The 27,572-nt window shown below is 34.2% G+C and overlaps 1 protein-coding gene across 9 annotated transcripts in view; it reads left to right on the top strand.

Moving 5' to 3' along the window:
• Positions 1 to 27,572, top strand: part of TRIO (trio Rho guanine nucleotide exchange factor) — a 539,234-nt gene that overhangs the window by 162,854 nt on the left and 348,808 nt on the right. For all 9 annotated transcript variants that reach the window (XM_056824283.1, XM_056824286.1, XM_056824285.1 and 6 more), the window contains one exon: positions 15,048 to 15,122. In XM_056824283.1, the coding sequence (XP_056680261.1) occupies positions 15,048 to 15,122 (75 nt within the window). The remainder of the gene's footprint in view (positions 1 to 15,047; positions 15,123 to 27,572) is intronic.

Genomic DNA, 27,572 nt, shown 5'->3' with positions numbered 1-27,572 from the left:
TTACTGTACGGTAAATTATTTTCTAACTTATTTTAGATAGCCAAAATAAAACATTTTTCAGTAATAATGTACTCTGTAGAAGCTTTTTAGCAACTGGTAAAATATTTCTGTTAAACTTTTTATTTTAAAAGGTAATGTAATGTAATAGGTGAAATATTTTTATAAGTGTACTTTTAAAAATTCAGTATCAAAAAATGACAGAGTAAGGTGAGCATGAGATGATTAATGATTGAGCAAAAAAAAAGTGTTTTTTTAATTACTTCAAATTCCCTAGAATGTATTAAATACAACTCATTTCAAAATCTCTTAAAAAGTTAATGTATTATTGATTTAAACATTAGAATCTTATATAGTTCAAGTTTCAAGATACTCATTCAGTTAAAAGTTTTTCTGTTACATAAGAAAGAGAACTAACTTATAGAATATTTTCTCTTAGGGAAGAGGTTTCTTTTTTTTTTAAAGAAACAAAACAAAAAATCTAGCCACATCACACAGTGCATTAATAAAACTTTTTTTTTCAGATTAACAACTTGTAACTTTTTTTCAGATGAACCAATAGAATGAATCTGACTATTCTAATGTTTGTTTTCCTAACTATCCTAGAACTAAAAAGATAAAATACGATGCCTGTGGTCTGAACTATTTGGGAGCAATTGTAGTTTGATGAGATATAATTTTATCATTTTTATTAGTTACATTTAGTCAATGTCATTTTCACTAGCAATCTATCAATAATCTGTACTTTGGTTTTAAAAACCAAGAATTGTGTTAAGAAACATGGTGGGGAAGTTCATTAGGATTTCCTTCAAAAAACCCACAGGCTGATTTTAGAACAGTCCAAAATTCAGTGTCTCAAACTGGACATATGAGAGCCTTACTCCAAAAGATGCATGGAGTATAAATTATTAGGGAACACAATACTGTGCTTTTGAAATTTATTTTCAAACTCTCGCAACTTGAATATCAATTTCATGTTAAGATTATTTCAAAGATTACAATAAAATCATTACTTGCAATTAATACCATGCTGAAACATTAAAATTTTACATGTTGAGGTGAAAATGATTACTATCGGTCTTTAACTAGATGAGTAAGCAAAAAAAAAACGCTATTTCATGCTCAATTTTAAATTGAAAAATAATCTGGATATTTCCTAACCATTTAGGCAATGTTAGCTGCAACTACTCTTGAGCATAACAAAATAATTTTGACAACTTTTTGAATCTTGCCGTAATATGATTTGATGTTTCTGTAGAAGCAGCATGTAGGGATTTTGATGTCATGGTTAGAAAATTTAAATCCATTTCTGGGTCCTGCTACATCATCCTGGATATGAATCTTTAGCTTTGATGTCTACATCTGTAGACTAGGCAGGAAGCTGTTTCTTACCAACTGGATTGAAGGGCTATTTTGAGCACACAAGTTTTACTTTGTAAAGTGCTTTAAAAATATCTTTGACAAGAAAAGGCTATAAGAACACAATTTTTAGTTGTTGACCTTATGTTAAGTACTAGTTTTCTTTGAGGAAATATATTTAATGTAAACAAGTAACTACTTTTCTGAAGATGAGTGACTCATTAGCTTTGCTAATTTGTATCCTCAGGTTCCCAAGTTGAAAAATGAGAGTTACACCCTAAAATTAAAGATGAGATCAATGAAATTGAGCATAGAAAAACCATTGACTTAATAAATAAATCTAGTTCATTTTATGAAAAAATCAACAGAATTAATAAACCATTGGTTAATCTGACTTTAAAAAAAAGAAAATCAAATCAAATCACATATATCACCAATGAAGATGAAATTAATCATTAGGAGTTATTTTGCTCAATTATATGAAAATAAGTTTAACTCTGAAAGGGAAATAGAAGACTACTTTCAGAAGAAATGAACTGCCCATCCGAGCGAGAAATAGAATATCTAAATAAATCTACTTTAGAAAAAGAAATTCAATAAGCCATAAATGAACTTCCTGAGAAAAAAGTATCAGGACCAGATGAATTTATAATTCTACCAAACATTCAAGGATCAACTAATTACAATAATAAATAAATTATTTGAAATGACAGGTAAAGAAAGAGTTTTAACCAAAAGCTTTTTTGGAAATAAATATGGTGCTGATATGTAAGATTTAAATTAATTTCAATAACTCCAAGTATTATGTTTTATAAAATTTATTAGTAATCACTTGAAGTAGAAGAAAAAAATAGAAGTACAAAGCTTAAGTATAACCATGTGAGTAAACTTTCCTGCCAGGCTCAACCTTGAGCCTCCATAGCCATGTTCCTGGAAGAAGAGAGAGTGAGGGGTGGGGTTACATCAAAAATATATCCTCCCTACATTAGGAAATGTAGGAAAAATGGAAGCTGGGAAAGAGAGTTCTGGGGAGAAAATTCTAATTACACAGTTATCTAAACCAGGAAGAGCAAAAATAGATATAGAAAATTATAGATTAATTTTATTAATGAACATAGAGACAAAAATCCTAAACAAAATACTAGCTAGGGAACTACAACAAAATGTCACAAAAATAATACATTGTGAAAAAAACAAGATTTATAACAGCAATGTAGGGACAGTTTAATATAAGGAAAGTTATCAACATAATTGATAATATTAGTAACAAAAATAATAAAAACCATGTGATATCAATAGATGCAGAAAAAGCTTTTGACAAAAAACCCTCTTGTTAAAAACTAGAGAACATAGGTATAAGTGGATTTTTAAAAATGAGACAAAGCATCTACCTAAAACCATCAGAAAGAATTATTTGTAATGAGGAGAAGCTAGAAATAAAATCAGGTGTGGAACAAGAATGCCCATTTTTACAGAATTATTTAACATGGTATTAGAAATTCTAGCAATAGCAATAAAAGAAAAAGAAATTGAAGGAATCAGAACTGGCAAAGAAGCTTTAAAACTGTCCCTATTTGCAGACAACATGATGGTATGTGGACAATCCTTAAAATTCAACTAAAAAGTTAGTTGAAAAAACTATCAATAATTTTAGCAAAGTAGTAAGACATAAAATAAAGCCACATAAATTTTCAGCATTTCTATGTATTGCTGACAAAGTTCTACAAAAAGAGATAGAGATTTTCCATTTAAAATAATCATGGATAGAATAAAATACCTAGGAGAAATAATTTATAAAAACCTGCCAAAACAAACCCAGGAACTACATGAATATAATTATAAAACACTTTTTGTACAAATAAAGTTAGATCTAAATAAATGGAGAAATGTTAATTGTTCATGGATAGTCAAAGCCAATATCATTAAAATGACAGTCCTACCTAAGCTAATCTACTTCTTCTATGTCATCCAAATTAAATCACCAAAAATTGTTTTATTGAGTTGGAAAAATAATTAAAAATCTGTGAAAGAATAAAAGAACAAAGATAGCAAAAGAATGAGTGGAAAAAGAACATAAAGGAAGGAGGTCTAGAAGCACCAGATTTTAAATTATATTATAAAGCAATAATTATCAAAACCATCTGGTACTGGCTGAGAAGTGGAAAAGTTGATCAATTGAACAAAGTAACTTATGATAAAGAGCAGTAAAATAGTACAACACTCTTGTATTTGACAGAATCATAGATCTAGGTTTGGGGGATAAGAAATCACCATTTGGTAAAAATTGCTGGGACAATTGGCAGCTAGTTTGGCAAAAACTAGTTATAGACCAATATATTACACCATTCACTAAGACCAAAATGGATATATGAACTAGATATAAAAGGAGATAGCATAAGTAAATTAGAAGAACCGGCAACATACCACCTGTCAGATTTATGGATAGGAGAGGAATTTATAAGTCAAAAAGAGATGGAGAGTATTGTGAAATGTAAAATGGGTAATTTTGAGCCCATTAAATTGAAAAGATTTTATACAAATAAAATAAACACTGCCTAAAATAGAAGAAAAGCAGACAATTGGAAAAAAACATTTTTATGGATAACCTCTCAGATTGAAGTCTCTTACCTAAAATAGAGAACTTTGTTAAATTTATAAGAATAAGTGCCAACCTCAATTGATAAATGAGTAAAATATATGAATGAGTAAATTTCAGATGAAGAAATCAAAACCTTATGTAACTATATGAAAAGATGCTCAACATCACTACTGATTAGAGAAATGCAAACCAAAACAACTCATTTCATACCCATCAGAGTGACTAATGTGACAAAAGTACAAAATGACAAATGTTGAAGGGGATATGGAAAAGTGAAGACACAACTACACTGTTGGTGGAGCCGTGAACTAAACCAGCCATTTTGGAGAGCAATTTGGAATTATACCCAGAGAGTTACAAAACTGTGTATACTTTTATTGCTTGATCTATTTCCCAAGGAGATCAAAAAAGAGGAAATGAACCCATAAGTTCCAAAATATTTATAGCAGCTTTCTATGTGGTGGCAAAGAATTTAGAAATTGGGGAGATGCCCACCAATTGGGGTATAGGTAAACAAATTGTTGCATATGATTGTGATGGGATATTACTCTGCTTAGAAAGGTCAAGCACTCTGATTTTTTTTTAAACTTGAAAAGAACTTCATGATATAATGAACAGTGAAATGAATAGAAAGGGAACATTATATATGACCACAGAATTAATGCTGAAAGAATAAACTGTGAATGTTAACTCCAGAAAGTGAACAGAAAAATGAAACATATGCACATGTTGATCTCCCTGACTATATATTCTGTGATGCAGGTAGGGCCTAGGACTCTTGTGGATGGAAGTTATTATGTAAATATGAAGAAACATAAGCTAAATATGTAGGATATTTGTGATTTAATTTGTGTACTTCTTTTTCTTTGTGTAGAGAAATGCTTATTTGGTTTGGTTTTGGAAAAATAAATAAAGAAAAACAAGAGTTGAACTAGATGATCTCTGTCTTTATCAGTATGAAATCTCTATGATCATCCTTGTATCCAGTATTGATACAGATAAACAGAGTTAAATCTGCCTTTTTTACCTATATCATCTCTTCCAGCCCCAGTTTGGAAAGACTTTCTGCTGTTGTTTTTGAATCAGAGATATTCTTTGGTGCTTTGTTAAATTTGTGGACTCCATCTACTCTCATTCCCACATCACTCTTTTCTTGAAGCTTCATACTTATTGTCTATGAACCTTCAAAAAAAGATGAAACCCATTATTTTCTCATTGTCTTTCAGTTTGAGTTCTTCAGAATTCATCATTTTCATCTTTAAAATGATGGAACTGCCATTGAACTACCAAAATACTTCTTCACTGATTTAGAAAAAACCATAACAAAGTTCATTTGGAAGAACAAAAGATCAAGGATATCCAGGGAAATAATGAAAAAAAACACATATGATGGGGGCCTTGCAGTCCCTGACCTAAAACTATATTACAAAGCAGCAGTCATCAAAACAATTTGGTACTGGCTAAGAAACAGAAAGGAAGATCAGTGGAATAGACTGGGGGAAAGCGACCTCAGCAAGACAGTATACGATAAACCCAAAGATCCCAGCTTTTGGGACAAAAATCCACTATTCGATAAAAACTGCTGGGAAAATTGGAAGACAGTGTGGGAGAGACTAGGAATAGATCAACACCTCACACCCTACACCAAGATAAATTCAAAATGGGTGAGTGACTTAAACATAAAGAAGGAAACCATAAGTAAATTGGGTAAACACAGAATAGTATACATGTCAGACCTTTGGGAGGGGAAAGGCTTTAAAACCAAGCAAGATATAGAAAGAATCACAAAATGTAAAATAAATAATTTTGACTACATCAAACTAAAAAGCTTTTGTACAAACAAAACCAATATAACTAAAATCAGAAGGGAAACAACAAATTGGGAAAAAATCTTCATAGAAACCTCTGACAAAGGTTTAATTACTCATATTTATAAAGAGCTAAATCAATTGTACACAAAATCAAGCCATTCTCCAATTGATAAATGGGCAAGGGAAATGGATAGGCAGTTCTCAGATAAAGAAATCAAAACTATTAACAAGCACATGAAGAAGTGTTCTACATCTCTTATAATCAGAGAGATGCAAATCAAAACAACTCTGAGGTATCACCTCACACCTAGCAGATTGGCTAACATAACAGCAAAGGAAAGTAATGAATGCTGGAGGGGATGTGGCAAAGTAGGGACATTAATTCATTGCTGGTGGAGCTGTGAACTGATCCAACCATTCTGGAGGGCAATTTGGAACTATGCCCAAAGGGCGACAAAAGAATATCTACCCTTTGACCCAGCCATAGCACTGCTGGGTCTGTACCCCAAAGAGATAATGGACACAAAGACTTGTACAAAAATATTCATAGCTGCGCTCTTTGTGGTGGCCCAAAACTGGAAAATGAGGGGATGCCCATCAATTGGGGAATGGCTGAACAAACTGTGGTATATGTTGGTGATGGAGTACTATTGTGCTAAAAGGAATAATAAAGTGGAGAAGTTCCATGGAGACTGGAACAACCTCCAGGAAGTGATGCAGAGCGAGAGGAGCAGAACCAGGAGAACATTGTACACAGAGACAAACACACTGTGGTATCATCGAACGTAATGGACTTCTCCATTAGTGGTGGTGTAATGTCCCTGAACAACTTGCAGGGACCCAGGAGAAAAAAACACCATTCATAAGCAAAGGATAAACTATGGGAGTGGAAACACCGAGAAAAAGCAACTGCCTGAATACAGAGGTTGAGGGGACATGACAGAGGATAGACTCTAAATGAACACTCTAATGCAAATACTATCAACAAAGCAATGGGTTCAAATCAAGAAAACATCTAATGCCCAGTGGACTTACGCGTCGGCTATGGGGGGTGGGGGGGGGAGGAAAAGAAAATGATCTATGTCTTTAACGAATAATGCTTGGAAATGACCAAATAAAATATATTTAAAAAAAAAATGATGGAACTGGATTAGATGATCTCTTAGGAATTCTAAAGTTGTGTGATCCTAGGAATATCATTATTTTCCATGAAAATTCAAAATTTTTAAATTATGATTGATTTTTATAATTTAATACTTACTTGATAGGACCCCAGAAATCCTCTAGTCCTTTGGTGAGTTCACAAAGATTAGGAATAAGCAACTGCCCTTTTATTTTAGTGATTCTCAGATCTACTTTTGTCTATCCCTAACTCCTCTCTTTGCTTTTTGTACATTTTGAATTGGTTGTCTTACATAGACATCTTAAACTCATTACATCCAGAACTGAACTCATTTTCCCCCTAAAACTTTCCCAGCTTCCTAACTTTCCTAATACCCATCAAGGATACCATCATCCTCTCCATCACACAAACTCATATTCTAGGTGTCATTTTTGATTCCTCATTCCACACTGGTGCAGGACCTCCTTATCTCACACCTGGAGTATTGCAATAGCCTTTTGGTTAGTCATGCTGCCAGAGATCTCTCTCCACTCCAACTCATTCTCCACTCAGCTATCAAATTAATCTTTTTAATTAAAACTCAAATCTGACCATGTCATCCACTGGAATTCAGTTAACTCCAGGGACTTCCTATTGTCTTTAGGACCAAAAAGAAGGTCCACTTTTTGGCTTTTGAAGCCCTCCAAAATTTGGCCCCTTTCTACCTTTTCAGTGCCTCACTCCCTTCTACATACTCAATGATCCAGTTAGAACAGTCACCTTGCTTTTTCTCACACTAGAAACTCTTCTACTAATTCATAGATTTTTTTTCTGGCTACCTGCCCATGATGTCAAGACCTCTTTCCCTTCTCACCTCCAACTCCTGACTTCCTTGACCTTTTTCCAAGTGTTAGTTAAAGTCCCATCCTCTATGAAAAGCCTGTTCCAGTCTTTAATCCTGCTGCCTTTCCTCTAAGACTATCAGTAGTTTGTCCTTTGTATGAATCATATTTGCACATAGTTCTTTGCTTTTCTCACTATGATTAGGGAGGGTGAAATGGCAGAATGATGGAGAAGTAGGACAAGATACCAGTTTTCCACTAAGGCATAAGTCTGTAATGATGTGATTAATCCACTTGATCCCTCTCAAACCCAAGAGACTCAACTGGCCTTAGGATTTCATTAGCCTTAGCTTCCCCATCACAACTTACTGGTTCCTAAAGGAATAAAAAACCCAAGCCAGGAAAAGTCAAGGTCTCTCAGATTTGGTGGATTTTTTAAATACAATGTGGATTTATGAGGATCACCATCATTTCCTTCAACACATTTTTTTATGGAGACAAATTGGGGGGCGGAGGATAGGAAGATTGAGAATGTACAGCGAAGCAAAATGCCTTGGTATCCTTGTTACCTATCTTTGTCATGCTAGGACAAAGCCATCCTCCTTTTGTTAACTGTTCAAGGATATTTAGGGGTGCTTCCTTTCATCCCAACACAGAATCTAAACTAAGAGAGCCCAGGCATTAGAGCTCCCTCTGACATCTCAGAAGGGGAAAGAGAACTAGACTTGGGGCAAGAAGTTCAAATACCTAAAACTGGACGGGACCTCAGAGGCCATCTAGTCCAAACCATTCATTTTTCAGAAAAGGGAAATGAGGACCCTGCCCCCACCTCACCCCGTAGACCAAGTGCCATGGGGCACCCCACCAGAGATGGAGTGCTGGCCAGAGGAATGGGTGATGAGAAGCACATGTGGAGAAGGGGAGGGAAGTGGCCCGAGCACTTGCTTACCTCTAGCTCTGCTGCTTGTAAGCCGCCCTCCTTATCCGCTGTGAGCTCCCATTGGCTGCTGGGCAGAGGGGCGGGGAGCAGTTCCTCCTGACTCCCTTCCCTTTCTAGCAACTCTAGGGAGGAGGAGCATTAGGGCTGGGTGGGAGGGTCCTGCATGCCATTGGATGTAGGTTCATCATGTGGGGGGAGGGGGGATTCTTTGTTTCCTTTCAGAGAAAGCTAATTCCTGTCCTAGGAAGCAAGAAGTAGGGCCTGAGCCTATGTTATAGGTGGGTAAGAAAGAAACTATGACTTAGAAATGCCAGGAAATGGTATTAATTTTTTTAATATTATATAACATAATATCATTTTAATAGTTGTACCACGAGATCACAGAATAAATATTATTCTGTCCAAAAGTCATGGGATGTTTGCTCTTCCTCTTCATTGACTTTGAATACAGGGAATTCCCATTCCATGTGGGACAGCTATCTTAGAATTCATGGACAAGTGGGTGGGTCTGAGAGCTTTCAGAGCCGGTCTCCAGGGGTAGACACGTGAGGAGCCATCACCTGGTGCTCCAAGAGTGTGTGGCTTCTAAAATACCAACCTAGCTCTCCACAAGCTCTGGGAAGGAGACCTCAGCTGTGACATCCTCAATGACAGTGCTAGGCATTGCAGCATCAGTCCCTAAAACCAGAGTAAGAGCCCTGACTTCAACCAGATTTCTATAGGTTCCTGTTAGGAGATGGAATGTGTTTTAGGTATGAGAAGGGAGTGGGCAGACATTTACAAATTCCATTTGGAAAAAGTAGGGTGCTTGACAAGGAGTAGGGTTGAAATAGTTATAGAAAGCTAAAATAGAGCTAAATTGGGGTGGGATGCTAACATGTTAGGATAAGATATTTGTGTCAATAGAGAGCCACTGAAGGGTTGGGGGGAGGGAGATTGACAGGGTTTTGTCAACTGTGTGGAAGAATGAGGGAGAGGCTAAAAACAAGGTGAGGAAGAATGAAGAAGGGAATTGTTTAGTGTCCTTGGGAGCAAAGATGGGTGGAGGATGAAGGGAGAGAGATAGAATCAGTATAGCTTGACAAATGAAACCTATAAAATGTCATTTTACAACTAGAAAATGCATTTTTATTCAGTTACATATATCATTGAATGACATGGTACCTGAACAGTTTATGTTCCTTTGTTAACCATTATATACCAAATTAATATCTTTTATTCCCCCCTTTTCATTTTCCTTTCTTCTCCCTCCTTCCCTCCCTCCCTTCCTCTCTCTCTCTGTGTTTCTCTCTCTAATTTCTTTATCCTTTACCTCTTCTGTCTTTCTTCCGTATTCTTTGAACCGTCTAGTAATACAAACAAGTTTTTTTTGGTTGAGCTCACTGTTGTGACCTGGAGAAGTAAAAAGGCTAGTGTGCCCTGTCCTAGTCTGTAGCAGAAAAAAAGTGAGTTTATAATCTCCTAAACCTATGTACTTTTTGTGTCTTTTTAGTTTTAAGACATGTGAGAGTACTTTTAAAATTAAGGTGACGTATAATTTATCACTGCTTATGGTTCCCTTTTACTTTATTAAGTTCTGCAATAATGAATAGAGTATTTCAGTGCATGGAGAGGAAACTGGTAAGATCTAGGCCTTAAAGGCCAAAAACAGATAATAGGCATCTTTAGGGTGATCTAAAACCAATGGAATTGCCCAGAAGCCATTTACCTTTAAAAATTCCTTTATGGTCACATGTATTTATAAATATATGCCCTAGAAGCACCATGTAGAACTTTGCTTTTTGATTTTGCAAAGTATGATGGCAGAATCCTTCCTCCTCTTTATTGAAAGTTACAGAATTATTTAAATTGAGTTTGTTTCCATTAAAACATAGGTGGATGTTAGTGATGATTAAAAACATCAGTTGTCAAGCACCTTGGGCACAGACATTTAATATTTGTTTCTATAAGATTTTTAGCTTGTTGTTGGAAATCTGATAGCCAGTAAAGATTCATTAAGTGGCTATTGTGTGCCAGGCACAGTGCTAGGCATTGAAGATATAATTAATAAAAAGAAAGACAGTCCCTGTCCATAAGGAATTTATAATCTAATGGGAGGAGATGGGTAGGGAAGGGTAGGGAGGAGGATGTCAGGGAGTACCTATCACAGGGGTAAGAGACATCTTATTCAGTGGAGTTGATATCAATGAGCCCAAAAGTCCAGTTTCTGGAAGGCATTAGGAAGAGTTTGTACTCTACATTTCCATCCTCCATTCAGGAGAAAGGAGACCAAGGGAGATGGCATCTTTCAAACCTTGAGTTAGCAGCATGGCATTGAGATTAGAGGTGATGAGCAGAGCAGCAGGAACAGAATGGAGTGAGATAAAATAAATAAAGCTGACTTTTAATTTTCAGGCATAGGTTTACCAAACTAATTCTCTCAATTTAATGTGTTACCATTACTTCATAAAAATGAATTTAGTAGGAATACATTTGCATCAAAGGTACTTTTTGCTCTCTTTTAAAGACAGATTGACCTGTAGGATTCTGTGATTTTCTCATTCTGGGAATTCTTCCTTCTATATCACTGGAAGCTGTCTTAGAAATGAACTGAGCTGATTCATAGTCCTTTGTTACAATTCTCCTTTGGCTATAACTGTAACCACTTCATCTGGAGAATTCTACTTTAATAAAACTGATGGGATTTCAAAAGTGTATATTGTATGTATACAGACACACATTTTATATATATGTATATGTGTGTATATATATATATATATATATATATATATGAATTTAAGGAGGTGGGAGAACACATTTAGCATTTATTTAGTTTTTTGTTTAAATGAAGACAGTGTGATAAAAAGGAAAGAATTCCCTGCTTCTCTTCCCTTTGATAGTTTGGGCATGAGTGACATCTCAGTTATAGCCTCAAGTGAGAACCTCCCATGTTGAGTTTAGAATCATTTTTAGGGACATCCCTGGTTAATTTAGGACACATCTGATCATAGTTTCATGGGTTTGAACTCAAAGGAAAATATAAAAATTATCTAATCTAATATCCTCATGGTACAGATGAGAAAACTGAATTTTTTTTTTTTTTATAAACCCTTACCTTCCATCTTGGAGTGTATTGGCTCTAAGGCAGAAGAGTGGTAAGGGATAGGCAATGGGGGTTAAGTGACTTGCCCAGGGTCACACAGCTGGGAAGTGTCTGAGGCCAGATTTGAACCTAGGACCTCCCGTCTCTAGGACTGGCTCTTAATCCACTGAGCTACCTAGCTGCCCCAAGAGAAAACTGAATTTTAAAGACACTTACCTGGCTTGCCAAAGGTCAGTTAGTAAGTGGAACAGCCAAGAACTGAAGACCATGAAACTGGAGTCTTAAGGGAGGTATACAAATTCACACGAAGCACCATTTACTGCTTATGTTGCTCTGAACACAAAACACTTTTCAACTTTTTTAGCTATGAAATTTTACATTTTCTATGCCCCCCCTCCCCTTCCCCCCAAATTCTCTGAAAGTTCAGTAAAGCATCCATTACTATTACTAGTGGGAGGAAAGTGCCACCATCAGTGCAGGAGAAATAACATGATGAGGAATCGGGAGATTCCAGAACCACTGAACCATTTGACCTTGGGCAAAGAATTCCACTTCTCACAGCTTAGTTCTTTAGTATATAAAATTAGTGAGATTCAGCTGAGTTGTTTCTAAGGTCCCTCCAACCCCTGTAAACCCTGTACTTTGTGGCTTCTTGACACTATGCAAATCAATTTACCTTCACTGTAATTAGCAGCTGACATAGAGCCATTCAGCAATTTTTGTTAATAGCTGCATATGGACACAACACTGTTAGGTGCCGGGAATACAAAGATAAATATATTTTTTTAAAAAAACCAACTGTCCTTGGCCTTAAGGAGCTTGCTGTACTTTATTTGGGATATATAATATAATCGCTAGAATATTAATAACCAACTTTTGTATAAGGCGTTAAAACTTTTAGTGTTCTTTACAATGTTATCTTATTTTGCTCTTCCACAGATAGCAAGGGAGATATGTGCTATTATCATTCCAGTCTTCTAGATAAGGAAATGGAACCAGATGAGGTTAAAAATATGATAATAATAATAGCTAACATTTATGTTGTGCTTCCTATGTACCAGATACTGTGCTAAATGCTTTACAAATAGTATCTCAGTTAATCCTCACACAACCCTGAGACATAGGTGCTATTTTTATTCCCATTTTACAGATGAGGGAACTCAAGCAAATAGATATTAAATGACTTGTTCAGGGTCCCGCAATGAGTAAGTATCTGAGGTAGGATTAGAACTCCGGTCTTTCTGATTCCTCAGCTAATGATTTATTTACTATACCCTCTAGTTGCCTCACATGTAACCTTAAATTATTATCTAACCAATAATTCAAAGAAGAGCAATACTAACTACTGAGGGAATCAGTCTGGAAAGACTTCATGTAGATGGCAAATTAACTCAATTAAGAATGAAGCCATGGAAGGCAGCTAGATGGCTCAGTGGATTGAGAGCCAGATCTAGAGATGGGAGGTCCTGGGTCTTAGGTTCAAATCTGTCCCCAGACACTTCCTAGCTGTGGGATTCTACTCAAGTCACTTAACCCCCATTGCTTAGTCCTTACTGTTCTTCTGCCTTGGAACTAATATGCAGTACTGATTCTAAGATGGAAAGCAAGGTGTGGTTGTTGTTTTTTAAGTGAAGCCATGGTTTCTAAGAGGCATTGCCATGTCCCTCTGAACTAATCAACCTTTCTGTTATAATCCTTTGGGTGATTTGGCTTAAGCCAAGCTTTAAAGACTTAGTATTCTTCCTGCCACACACCCCAGAGTGTCTTTCTTGTCATGTGGGGAAAGAATTATAACTCAAGATGCCTAGGACGATTCTTGACTTACCTTGGTGATCTTGATTATGCCCCTTTCCTTCTTTGTTTCTCGGGACCTACTCATTTATTTGGAAAATGAAGAAATTAGATGAATTAATCTTTGAGATATTTACAATTCTAAAATCCTCTACTTCAATGTAAGCAAGAGAATTCACTTAGGATATTTTTGTATCAAAAAGTAATAGTAAACACATTGTGGAAGAAGACAATTTTAAAAAACCCTCACTTTCCTTCTTAGGATCAATATTGTGTATTGGTTGTGGTGGTGAGGACTAGGCAATGGGGGTTAAGTGACTTGACCAGAGTTAACATAGCTTGAAAGTGTTTGAGGCCAATTTGAACCCAAGACCTCCTGTCTCTAGACCTGGCGCTTAATCCATTGAGCCACCTAGATGCCCTGGGAGATAATTTTTTTAAGTCCGTGGTTCAGAGACAGGGACAGAGAAGGAGAGAGAGACAGGGAGAAGTAGAAGGAGGAGAGTTGAAATCATTTGATTTTTCTGTTTTGTAGCCCTATTACTCCCTGCTTAGTTGAACTTTTTCTTGCTAATGGAAAGAATGTCAATTGTGCAGAGATGAGACAAAAGAATGGGACAAATTGATATTTTTTATATTTTCTCTTAGTCACATCATCCCCAAAACATTTTATAAATACATTTCATATTTTAGTCATCCTTCTCTCTTTCCTTCCCTTCTCCCCAATCACTGCCTTAATCTGCTCTTTAGCTATATTAAGGATTGTTCTTCCGAACAGTAATTGCAATGTCTACTACTGTGTGGTAGTAAAAAATAGTTTATCTTTAGTTTTGCTTTCTGTATTTAGAAGCATATATATATATATATATATATATATATATATATATATATATATATATAAACTAGAAGCTTAAATTAAAGGGTTGACAAATTAAGTGAACTGGTATTTTATTTTCATGTTATGGTAATTATGTATACTATTTATTTACACAAAATTCAACTTTCTCCCACTACTAAGGAAAATTAAGAGCTAGCTCCATTTACCGGACTTTTAAAACATAAATATACATTTAATAAATAAATTTTATCTTATATTGAAATATAAAATATGGACTTTACTTAATTTACCTTGTCTTAAATTGTGCTAGTTCTAGGGATTTGAATGATTATAGCAAACCTTTCTTTTAGTGTGTTTAAATTGTCAGCTAGGTGGCACAGTGAATAGAGTGCTGGACCTGGAGTTCAAATACAACTGCTGACACTAGCTGTGTGACCCGTGGCAAGTCACTTCACCTCTGCCTCAGTTTCCTAAACTGTAAAATAAAGATAATAACACCAACCTTCTAGAGTTATTATGAGAATCAAATGAGGTAGTATTTGTAAAGGACTAGATACGGTGCCTGACACTAGGAAGCATTTACTAAATGTTTTGTTTCCTTCCTTCCTTGCCATAGAAAAGAATATCTTAGATGCTGTTTCATTTGAACAGTCTAGTAATTTTATTTTTTTTCTTATGTATTCCAGGATTTCGCAAAAATGATGAAATGAAGGCTATGGATGTACTGCCAATTTTAAAGGAAAAAGTTGCATATCTTTCAGGTAAAATTGCCTTGTTATTCTTTATGAATCGCTTTAATGTAATATCAGTTGTTGCTTAAGACTTTGAAATAACTTGACCAGGTCACCCACCGCATGGTATTAAGGAATTGGCATCCTTGGGGATTTTTCATTTTATAATAGCTGCATAAACATTTTACTCTTCTAGCATTTTTTTTGGTACATTAATATCCAAATTAGTTTATACTGATTGAAAGATGTAGTCTGAACCCCAAGAGACTCAGGATGAAAAGTGCCATCCACATCCACAGAAGGAACCATCAGAGTATAGATGCAAATCAAACCATGCTATTTCTTGCCTTATTTCCTTAATTAGTTTTTTGTTACATGGGCAGTATATACCTTCTTTTACATCATGAGGAATAGGGAAATTTGTATTGCATGATGACACTGGAAAATCCTGTATCAGATTGTTTGCTTCTTGGGGAGAAGGGTGGGAGAGAATTTGTATTGCAAAAGGTCAGAAAACAGTTGTTAAAGAATTGTTTCTACATATATTTGGGGGGGGGGAGGGAATGAGTTGGTTTAAAAAGAAACTTTGCCTTTCTTGCTTTATATGTCTCCCATTCTTTATACTCAAACCAGATTGTAGCCGAAATACTCATTTTTTCCTGCCTCCACTTTTTTAGATCTGTGCAGTCTGTCCCCATTTCCTTTCTTATCTATTGAATTCCTTCCTATTTTTTTCAAACCCAGCTCACATCCCTCCTCTTCTTAAAAGACTTCCCTAACTATTTATTATAAACTTATGTATAACAGATCACTTTATGAAGTAATATTATAGAAAAGTAGCATGAGGGAATCAAGGAGGCAAAGAAGACTTGTGTGACCCTGGGAAAATCACTTAACTTGGTTTGCCTTAGTTTCATCAACTGCAAAATGAGCTGGAGAAGGAAATGGCAAACCACTCCGGTATCTTTGCCAAGAAAACCACAAATGGGATCACAAAAAATCAGACAACTAAAAAAAATGGTTGAACAACAACAAAAGGGTTAATGCAGCATTCAGTACCTAGTAGTTCATTAATAAATGTTCATTGAATTAAATGGATTTGGAGACAAGGTATATGACACAGAGAACTAGATTTCCTAGGAGCAACTCTTCTATTTCCACACTAAAAATATAAGGAAAGGTCACTTGAATTAAAACCAAGCATTGATAAGATCATAAAATTTAAAAACAAATAAAACATACTAAAGGTAATTTTTATAGAAAATAATAACTAAAGAACAATTGATTGGTATATTATTCCTTAAATTTCATGGATTCCATACTCAGTGTCCCTTACTCTCATAGTCTTTGTGCTTGCTACTAGGCTTGCTCCTATGGTCGTAATCATTTTAGGCAAAGTATTTTAGGATTAACCCTTTGGCAATCTACCAGGGTACTCCAAGTACCCTTTATTCTTCATTCCTACCTTTTGAAAGCTGGAGAACATTGTCATTGGGGCAGTTTTAGGCAGCTGACTGTTGGAGTTAACACCTTGGGGAGTATTTTAGGGGAGCTCCACTGACAGGGAAAATTCAGACCTCTGAATCAAATAAACTCTAAGATTTAATAAAAAAGGAAAGAGGTTAGCACAGCCTAGGTCACTTTCTTAGAAATTAGAAAAGGGAGAACAGACTATAGCATTGATTTAAAATGATGCATTTGAGAGAAAATAGGTAGCTATTTTATTGAGTAAGAGAAAAGAGATGGGAGAGAAAGAGAAAGATGGGAAAGAGATAAAAGTGTAATGTTTTCTTCAAATATCCCATTCTACTGTGTTCTGAGAGATTCTATAGTGAATCTTTACAATTGGCCCCCAGGCCTCACCCTAAGAAATGAAGAAATTCAGGCACATTTAGGATTCCTGAAAATAACGGGCCTCCACCTTTAAATGTAAAGGTGGAGAACAGTTCCTATTACAGTGACCACTTGGAGTCCCAGTAATAATGGCTAAAAAAATTACAACCAAATTATTTTCTGCATATAAAAATACATTTAAATGATAGAAAAAAATGGAAACTGAGGGGTTAGAACTAAATCTGATATGCATCAGGTTATTATCAAGAAGGAATTTCAATTATAATCTCAGATAAAGGAACAATAAAAATACAGTCGAGAAAGACAAATGGGGGAAACTACATTCTTCAAAGTAATCATATACATTGAAAATATAAAAATATTAAGTGAAAATGCACCAGCATAGATTAGTGTCTAACTTTTTAAAGAGAAACTAGGGAAGATGCAAAAAAAAAAAGAAAAAAGAAAATTGAAATAGATAAAATGATGAGAAATAAATATTAAATATTGACCTTTGTAAATATTACATAATGTATCACAGTACAATCATGCTAAAATTTTGATCATAAGCTAGGATATGAAGAAATGATAAATATGTAAAAGACAGACTTAATAGATCCTTTACTGACCAAAATACAATAAAAATAGTAATATAAAAACTAAATTAAATTAACACTCTGGTTCTTAATTTCCATAGAGTTTATTACTATTTACTTGAATAAAAGAGGCCAGATAGATATAGAGCTATTTAAGTCTATTCTAATCTCATTCTAATCTAGCCACATGTCTCTCCACCTCATGGCTCTCTATTTCCATCACCATCCTTTCACTCTCATGTCCAAGACAATAGATAGAGACCAATTCCTGGAACCCCCTCTTTTATATCTTCTCCTTTAACCTTGGATCCATAACCTTTCCTTTCTGGGTCAATGTGCCCAGATCACTCCTGACCCACGCTGGCACAGTTATGTGATATAAAGCTATCACAGTACCCAGGTAAGGCAACCCCACTACATGTTTTTTGGGAAAGGGGGTTCCCTTTATATGAATAGGAATATGATCCAAAGATATAGACCTAAATGGAGACTAAATAATAACATTACAAATAATACATATGTCAAAAGAAACCCCATTATCAGGACAGGCATTTTGTTAAATAAAGAACAATGAATCAACAATTAAATAGCCCTTAGAGAAAAAATGTCCCTGAAAACACATATTAACACAATTAAAATAGGGAATATCAGTGAACTGAACATATAATTGATATAATTAGAAAATAAGATTTATAATCCTAAAAGAACTCAAGAAGAAATACTGAAAATTAGAGGAGAAATTAAGAAACTTAGAAATAAAAGATTATACAACTAATAAACAAAATTAAGAGCTATATTTAGAAGACAAACAAACTAGAACTATTATCTGATTAAGGAAAAAGAAGGAAAATTAAATTATTAAAGTAAAAATTTATAGCTGATTTCACAAAATAAGAAAGAAAATTAAAAAAAGAATTAACAGAAATTACTGTTCATAATTATACTCCTGTAAAACTACCAGATACCTGCATCTACCTGATATTCTTGCTACCTTTCTTCCCAACTCCAACACCAGCATTAGATCAATTGATCTGGAAACACTAATCACCACTTTTTGTTTTGGAAAGCACGGGAGTGAAAAATGAATTGTTTATGGTACCACATTCACTATCCATATAATTTTAGCCTTTCTTGGTTTCTATTCATTTATGTGTTTTGTTTCCCCTAATTAGAATGTAAGCTCCTTGAGGGAAGTAGCTACCTCTTGTGTATTTATAAGTTCAATGCATTGCACAGTACCAGAAACATAAGTAAATTGATAAATGCATTATAATTTATTCACTTCAAAAGAAATATGTGAGTATCCACAAAATATAAAATATCCAAATTAACAAAAGAAGAACTAAGGATATTAAATTATCCAACCTTAGACAAAGTAATTGATCAAACTATAAATGAATTGCCAACAAAAATAAAACCCTGAGTTATAATGCTTTAGGTGAATTCTATCAAATGACAATCATTACTAGTACTATGAACTTTTTTCTCAATAATAGAAACAGAGGTCATTTTATTAAACTCATTTGATGAAACAAAGTCTTGATATGCTAAGTCTGTTATGTAACAAAGACAACTTTAGACCAAGGTCCCTAATGGATATTGCTACTAATAATTTTTTTAAATTCCCCTTAAAGATGCTATAGATATATTCAGAAAATAATTCACTATACCCTACTTCTATGGCCATTATTATTTGACACATTTCTAGAAAATGGTATGCCATAGAAGTAAAACAAGAGAAGAAACTCAGAAGTATAAAAAATAATTTTATAATGTTACTAACACTTCTATACAAATAGCTAAAATGATGAAAATAAGAAACAAATACAAACTGCATGAAATATCTGGAAATTTATCCTACTAATACATGTAAGATTTGTAGAAATACAATTTTAAAACACTCTTGACTTAATTAAAAGTATATAAATAATTGGAGAAAAATTGGCTGTTCATATCAAGCTTGTGCCAATATGATGAAGTGATAATATTTTATTTGCAGATTTAATGCTATACTAATCAAATGATGGAGAGAATACTTTTTAGAACTAGGTGAAAACAAAAATTTTAAAAGTCATTTGGAAGAAAGTTCCATAATTTCAATGGAAAGGAATTTTTTTTAAAGAGTAAATGAAGGGAGCATAACATTATCAGATTCCAAATTATTATAAAGCAGTCATCATGAAAACTATTTATTGCATGTTAAATAAAAGAGAGTACTAAGTCCCTGGAAGAGGCTAAACAAGGTAAGAGTAGAAGCACTGGAAAATATGAACCTTGTCTTTGGTTAAACAAAGTACATAAATTGCTGGATATTGGGCTTTTTTAAAAAAAAGAACTATTGGGAAAATTATGAAATAATATAGTAAAAATTTAGTTTAGGATTCAGATCAGGATCTTAGGTCATATACCAATAAATTAAATTAATTCTTGACCCAAATATAAAGAGTATACTATTTTAATAGCCAGAAAATGAGATGAATTACTGTTCACAACTGTGTCTATGACAAAAGTTCTTGACCAATGGGTTAGAAACTATCAGGTATGAAAAAGACAATTTTAGTATTTAAAAATTTAAAGCTTTTGTACAAAGTCACGAAGTATGAAATCAAAAGACACAATTATTTCAACTGAAATATATTTGCTTAATTTATCACAAAATAAAAGTCTGCTATCCTATATTTGTATATACAAATAAATGAAATAAGTATATAACCTTAAGATCCATTCCCCAATATAGAAGTGACCTATGAAAGTATGTTCCAAATTGGTAATATTGGGAGATATACAAATTTTTAAAACTCAAGTTTCCTTTTTACTTTACAAATTGAGAAGATAAGACAACTAATGTAGAGAGGTTGTGGAAAATAGACATTCATTTGCTGATGGTAGAGGTGTAAAATGGTCTACTTATTCTGGTTTTCTGCCTGGAATTATGCAGTAGGAGTGATGATATAGATCAGTGATGGCAAACCTTTTATAGCCCAAGTGCCCAAACTGCAAACTGTGTGGAAAGGGGGAGGGGTACAGTCCCACCTCACATACCTCTGGGTTTCTAGTAATGAACTCTGGTGAACTCTGTGCTGGGGAAAAGGTAGGCATGCCCACAGAGAGGGCTTTGAATTCCCCCTTGGGCATGCATGCCATAGGTTTGCCAACATGGGTCTAGATTGTCTATACTTTTTGATCCTTCAGTCTTGCTGTTAGTCATAGGAATCTGATGACAGAAACAGTTATATACCAAAATAATCATAGCAGCACTTTTCATTACTAAAGAATTAGGAGCAAAATAAGTGCCCATTGATTGAAAAATATATGAAAAAAACATGTTATCTAAATGTAATAAAATATTCTTACCTAGGAAGAAATGATGATTATGAAGAATTCAGAAAAACATGAGAAAATTAGTGTGCATTGATGTAGTAAAATAAGCAGAAGAAATATACACACACATGTAATGACTAGAAGCAGTATAAATTAAAATTATACTGTGAATACCAATGAAATACATCCTCTTTTGTGACATGGAGGAACACAATACTTTACACATTGTCAAATGTAGTCACAATATTAAAATTTTTAAATTTTTCTTTGTGATGAAGGGTGTAGTTTAATCTAGTAGGAAGTGTGAAATGAGTGTACAAAAGAGATTAATAAATTATTATTTTTTTAAAAATCTGTCAATTAAGATTGAATTGAAGCCCTAAGTTTCTTATGTTTTTTTCTTATTCTCTCTAACCACTTATCCTCTTCTCTCCTTTGTTCTCCTATAATTAACATAGCCTATACTTATTTGTATCTCCTATCTTGACATAGCCTCACACATGCTAGCTGTTTAATAAACTTATTCTCTCTATCCCTTCATTCATACATATATACATACATCTTTTCTCATCCATCCATCTTCTATCTGTTCTTCTGTCTACCTATTCATTTATTTACATTATCTTCCAAAACCACACAAGTAGTAATCAGTAGACTCAGAATTTAAACTCAACTCTTCTGACTCAAGAAACAATTCTTTTTTTTACTTACCATTTATTTTTATTATTTGTAACATATAACATATGATGTGTGGTATAACAATAATATATATGGTATCATAAATATATAATATATCATAATAACTATGCTTATCCAAGAAAAACAAATGCTTACCTTATCTTGGTCAAAAAATCTATGTCATTCTTTTTTTCTGCTGCCTCCATCCTTCCCCTACCCCCAGAAGGCAGATAATATGATATACATTATATACATATTACCATGCTTATCTCCCTGTTTGTCATGTTATAAAACAAGACACATAGTTCTTCCACTAGAGAAAAATTCATGGAGGAAATAAAGTGAAGAATGATATGGCATTCACTTCCTTTGTTTTCGTTCCCCTATGAATAATAGTATTTATGACCACCTAAGGCTTCAGTGGCATAGGAGAAAATACACCTGTTTCTGACAGAATCAAAGACAATAAACAATATGCCTGGGTTCTGCTCACTCATTTATTTACTCACTGTCAGTCAGTCACTCAGTAAGCATTTGTCACTAGCATGCCAGGCCTAGAGTCAGGAAGGCTTTCCTCAGTTTCCTCTTTTGTAAAATGAACTAGAGAAGGAAATGGCAAACCACTCTAGTATTTTTGCCAAGAAAACCTCGAATGGGGTCACAAAGAGTTGGCTATAACTGAAATGACTTTAAAACAATAAAAATAATAGAGGAAGACAATAGGACAATGTTGAAGAGGGAAAACATTCTAGGCAGGGGAGATAGCCACAGAAAATACTTGGAACCAGGCAATGGAGTGTTTTCATTAGTATCTTTGGAAAGAGGAATTTCAGTTTGAACAATGATATTGGAAATCAAATTATAGGCAATTAAGAGAGTGAGTGGAGAGGAAGTGAAGGCACATTTTATAGATAGCCTTCTCAAGGAGTGTAGCCACAAAAGGCAGAGGAGATGGAAGGATTATGTGAGGATTTTTAAAGGATTGAGCAGATAGGGATACTTTTGTAGGCAGTAGGAATCAATACATAGGAAGAGATTGAAGTTAAGTGAGAGAATAGAAGCGACAGGGCATTCTGTTGGAGGAAATAGGAACTGTCTGACCTTGGATAAATTATTTAATGTCTGTGTTTCTTAATTAATTTAATATATAAAATGAGAATTTTGGATTAAATTATCTCTAAGATATCACCTTATATTCCTTTAATTCTACTAAGAACTATTTGATTATGAGTAAATCTCACCTGTCTCAGAGGTTAGGACAGGATGAGAAGAAAATTAATAGATGAATGTCTTAGAATCTAAAATACCATCATGATTCAATGAAATTTAAAGGGATGAATAGGTTTTAAATTCTTGTGAACTAAGTTGCAACTCTGACATATTTTAGGTTTACTAAATATGCTTCTAAAATGTTGGGGTAGGAAGCAGCAATTGCTTTTCTAAAATTTCACACTGATAAAACAACATGGAAAGGACTGTTTCCATTTTTGCTCACTACTAATTTTGTGCCTCAAAAAATAGCATTTTAAAGGCACTATAATTCAATCCCTCTATTTGTAAACTTTGTGGTATGAGAAAAGGGAGACATAGATAGCTGCTACATCATATTCATTTCCTAACAATTCTGCTTCCTCTGAAAGCTTAAGCTGAGATGGTTCCATCTGCTGTCCCCACCACCATTATTCTCACCAGCTCTATTCCTGATTCTTTCTCATTAGGTAAAAAAAAATAAAGACACATGAAATAGAGTTTGGACATTTTTATTTTCACAAGCATACAGATTAGAACAAGATAAATCACTGGCCTGCATTTTTCTTTGTAATTTGCCCTCCTAAGGATCATCTCTTTCTGTTCAATGAGCAAAAGAAATAAAACCAGTAGCTTTTAATCCATTATCAGAAATGTTTACTAACTCATGTCATTATGCAGTATCTGTAACATTTTTTTTCTTATAATCAGTGTGGAACTAGTTTAAGACATTGGGGAAAATATATTTTCTAGTGTATATATATATATATATATATATATATATATATATATATATGTATATGTGTGTGTGTGTGTGTGTGTGTGTGTGTGTGTGTATAAGCCAATATTTTTACCAAAAAAAATGACATTAGGAGGTGCCACCACAAATTTTAAAGTCATCCTTAATTTCTGACCCAGAGAATTGTCAAGCTTTGTTAGAATGAGCTCACCACTGATTCCTTTAGAGTTGTAATTATCCCTTTTAGGAGAAAAGAAAAAGATCATAAAATTAAAAACAAATCAATTATGTGGCTAGTTAATCTTATTTCTGGAAACTTTCATGGACTGAGGCTATTTTAAACTGTCGGCCCAATGGTTTTTTATTAATTTCCACCTCTGACTCTATTTCTTCACATATTACTTGCTGTGCCATTTATAAAAAGCTTTCCAAGTGAATGGTTTCTAGTAAATTGAAGAAGGCTTAGATGGAGTTCATTATCCAGGGTATAGCTGCTACCTGTATACAATTTTTTTTTTAATTTTTAGTAACAATTAGAGTTTCCTCTTATCTCCCTTAACTGTTGGAAAAAATGAAAAAGAGAAAAGCAAAATCTTTGTAGGAAATATAGTATATTCAAGCAAAATAGTTCTCTCATTGGTCATATAAAAATGTATGTCTCATTCTACATCGGGAATCTGTCACCTGAATGAGTAAGGTTTTCATCATTGGTCTTCTGTAATCATTGTTTGGTCATTGAATCAATCAGTCCCTGAGTTTTTCAAAGTTGTTTGTATCTACAATGTTATTCTATAAATTATTTACCTGGTTTTGCTCACTTAATTCTGTATCAGTTCATACAAATCTTCCCAGGTTTTTCTGGAACCATCTCTCATAATTTCTTAAAACAGACTGTATATTCTGTCCACAAACACCATTTGGTATTGCTTCTTGGAGGTCATCTTCAGGAATTCATTTGTGTAGTTTTTGTGGACAAGGATCTTGTTACAAAGAATCAAGGGTCAGAACTGGAGTATCGCAAAGGCTTTAAGAGATAAAATACTTCTGCTAAACCTAAATTGTGTCAAATTAAACTGAAAGGAATATAGGTACTATGCTTTGCTAAAAGGAAACTTGGAGTAGATACATTACTTGCCACAAACTCCCAAAGTGGGACTTGAATCAAACTAAAATGTAATCGGAAAATGTTCAACAAGAAAAAAATAAAAACATACACACAGATACTGTGAATTTGTAGTTTTTCTAAGTCATTTTGCAATTCACAAGGATCCCTATTTCTATTTGAGTTTAACACCACTAGGCTGTGTTATCTTTCTAGATGAATGGAGATATACTGACCCAAAGTCACTCTTAGTCCCTTCGATGTTCTTTGAAGCATAGGATTAGAAAGTCAAGGATTAAACTTCAGAAGTGTCACAAGCAGATAGGGGTAAATAACTTTTCTAGGATAATGGTGGAATTTTTGAAATATTAGTGGTCTGTGTCAGCTGAACTTAATGGACATCTTGTCCAACAGTGAGCAAGTTGATTCCATAGACTTCTGAATATTTTTTCTTGTTGAATAATGAAGTTTTATCTGTAGGCATTAGTAGTTGTATCCTTCAGCAAATAATGAAAACAGGGAAATTTTAGTTGATTCATTTAAACTTTTACCCCCCAAGTAATTGTGTCTTACTCTTTAAAAATAATCTTATTAGGTGAAAGATAAGAACTTTATTTCATTTTAAATGCCAGTGTTATTATGTCCTGTTTTCTTCTGCTTTCTGGTCTGTCTGCTACATTTCAAATGAATAATATACTGGACCTATTTTTGTATGCCCACAGCAGGATTTAAATGGGGGTGGGGGGCAGTTCCTTTGCTTTGCCTATCATCATTTTTGATAAAACTCCCTTTCTCAAGATCATGGAAGCTGCTGTCAAAATTATCTTTACATCCTCTACATAAATAATTCCTCTATTTCTCATGGAAAGATCCTTGTTTAAAATTTGGAAAATTAATGTCTGGTTTGTGGTATTTGGTTGGTTATTTTGAAATATTATAACTGTTAACAAAGGTTCTTAGGTTCATTTGTCTAACACTATTATTTTTTTTCTACTTTTTAACTTGTTTCCTTTATGTCATCATCTCAGAACTTCCTAAATTTTCATTATTTTAAACCAAAATACTATTTTGGAAGAGTTTGAAAATTGTTTTTAAAAAGTCTTCACAGCTTCAGAAATGTCATTTTATCTCAAAATTTTATCTTGACTTTTTATACATTTACATATGATGATTCTGTAAGTCATTCTTACTTTTCTACTTATTCTATGCCATTAAGTTAAGAGAATACAAATATTTCTCCGTAGCCAACATATTTTCATTTCTTCTATGAACTCAATTTATTTTAGATCTAAAGAATAATTTCAAATGAATCCCTGGACTGATTTTCACTTAAACCCCTCCATGACGCCTTTCATACTCATTTCTGGGTGTTGTCAATTTAAAACATTTCTTTATAGCAATTGTCTTGTTACCCTATGATAATGAAGGAAAATTAACTCTTTTCCATCCTTGCCAATACCTTTAATCTGTGAAAAATCCAATTTGTAAGCATCATTATGACCATAACTGAAATACTTTGATGAAGGTCTGATCTCACTGATGTAGGTTCTCATTCCATCTAGTGAAGAATGTACCTCATCTAATCTTGTGTTATTTTTGCCCAGGAATTTCTATATTTTCCATAGAATTTTTTCTCAGTCTGTTATAGAAATCTTTCTTATTCATTCACAATTTCCTGGATATTCCTGCAGCACCATGGCTATCCATCTACTATCTTGCTTTTACCAAATGTTATCTCTTTTTCCATCCTTCATATTGTCTTTTACTCCACTTTCATGCAAGTTATCATTGGCAATATTGCTGCAAAATGTTTAGACTTGTTAGTATCATTCTTATCACCCTTTAGATTCTTCTAAGATCACAGTATTAGGTGATTCGGAGCTATATAGCAACATGAGGAAAGAATTTTCTGTTATAATGATGGCCTTCTGCAGCAGAAAACAGTTTAGAACAGTGGTTCTCAACCTTTCTAATGCCTTGACCCCGCAATACAGTTCCTCATGTTGCAGTGACCCCAAACCAAAAAATTATTTTGGTGGTTACTTCAAAACTGTAATTTTCCTACAGTTATGATTCTGAATGTAAATACCTGATATGCATTATGTATTCTCATTGCTACAAATCAAACATAATTTAAACATAGTGATTAATCACAAAAACAATATTTAATTATATGTTGAGAAATATTAATCCAGCAGGAGGCAGCCTGAGCACTGGGGTAGGAGGTAAGTCCTGCCTGGGGAGGGGGTCCGCAGATGCTGTTTTCTTCTTGCTGCCTTCTTTTTCCTGTCTTCTCCCTCCAGCTCGAGCTGAGGCTTCACTTTGCTGGGGTTACTCGGCTCTGTTATCAGCTCCAAGAGTTATCCACTCCAGGATTCATTCTTAACCCCTCTGGAGCCAGTGCCTGGGTGCTCTCTCTGGGTCTCTGTTTGAGTCTGGTCTCCAGGCAACAGGGTAAATCCATCACCCCTCATAGGGGGAGCACTGCTGATAGGTAACTAATATTAGTACAATGTGCGGGCAGCAGGGTCCCCGTTCTTTCTGAGATCTTGCTGTAAAGTAGTGCAATTTCTCAGAGACTAAAGCTATCGGAAATAAGTATTTTCTGATGGCTTTAGGCGACCCCTGTGTTTTGGTCATTCAACCCCCACCGGGGTCGCAACCCACAGGTTGAGAACTGCTGGTTTAGAACCATTTGAGAGCATTGCTCAATATAGGAAACATGGTCTAGCCTGATCTTCACACCTTCACTCTGAGCCTGGCTTGTTATCCATCTCTTGTGTCTGACCAAGATAAAAGGATTCTGATTTACTAGTTTATAAATTATTGACCTAGTTCTGCACATTTAATTCTGCATTATTTCATATAAGTCTTTCCAGGTTTTTCTAGAACTATCACTTTTATAATTTCTTTTAACATTATATTCATTCTACAAATACCATTTGACTTTGCCTCCAGTCTCT

This window comes from Monodelphis domestica, chromosome 3 (assembly GCF_027887165.1).
Source record: "Monodelphis domestica isolate mMonDom1 chromosome 3, mMonDom1.pri, whole genome shotgun sequence".
In the NCBI taxonomy this organism is placed as follows: Eukaryota; Metazoa; Chordata; class Mammalia; order Didelphimorphia; family Didelphidae; genus Monodelphis; species Monodelphis domestica.
The sequence above is the reverse complement of the archived record's forward strand: the minus strand, read 5'-3'. Positions and strand labels throughout refer to the sequence as shown.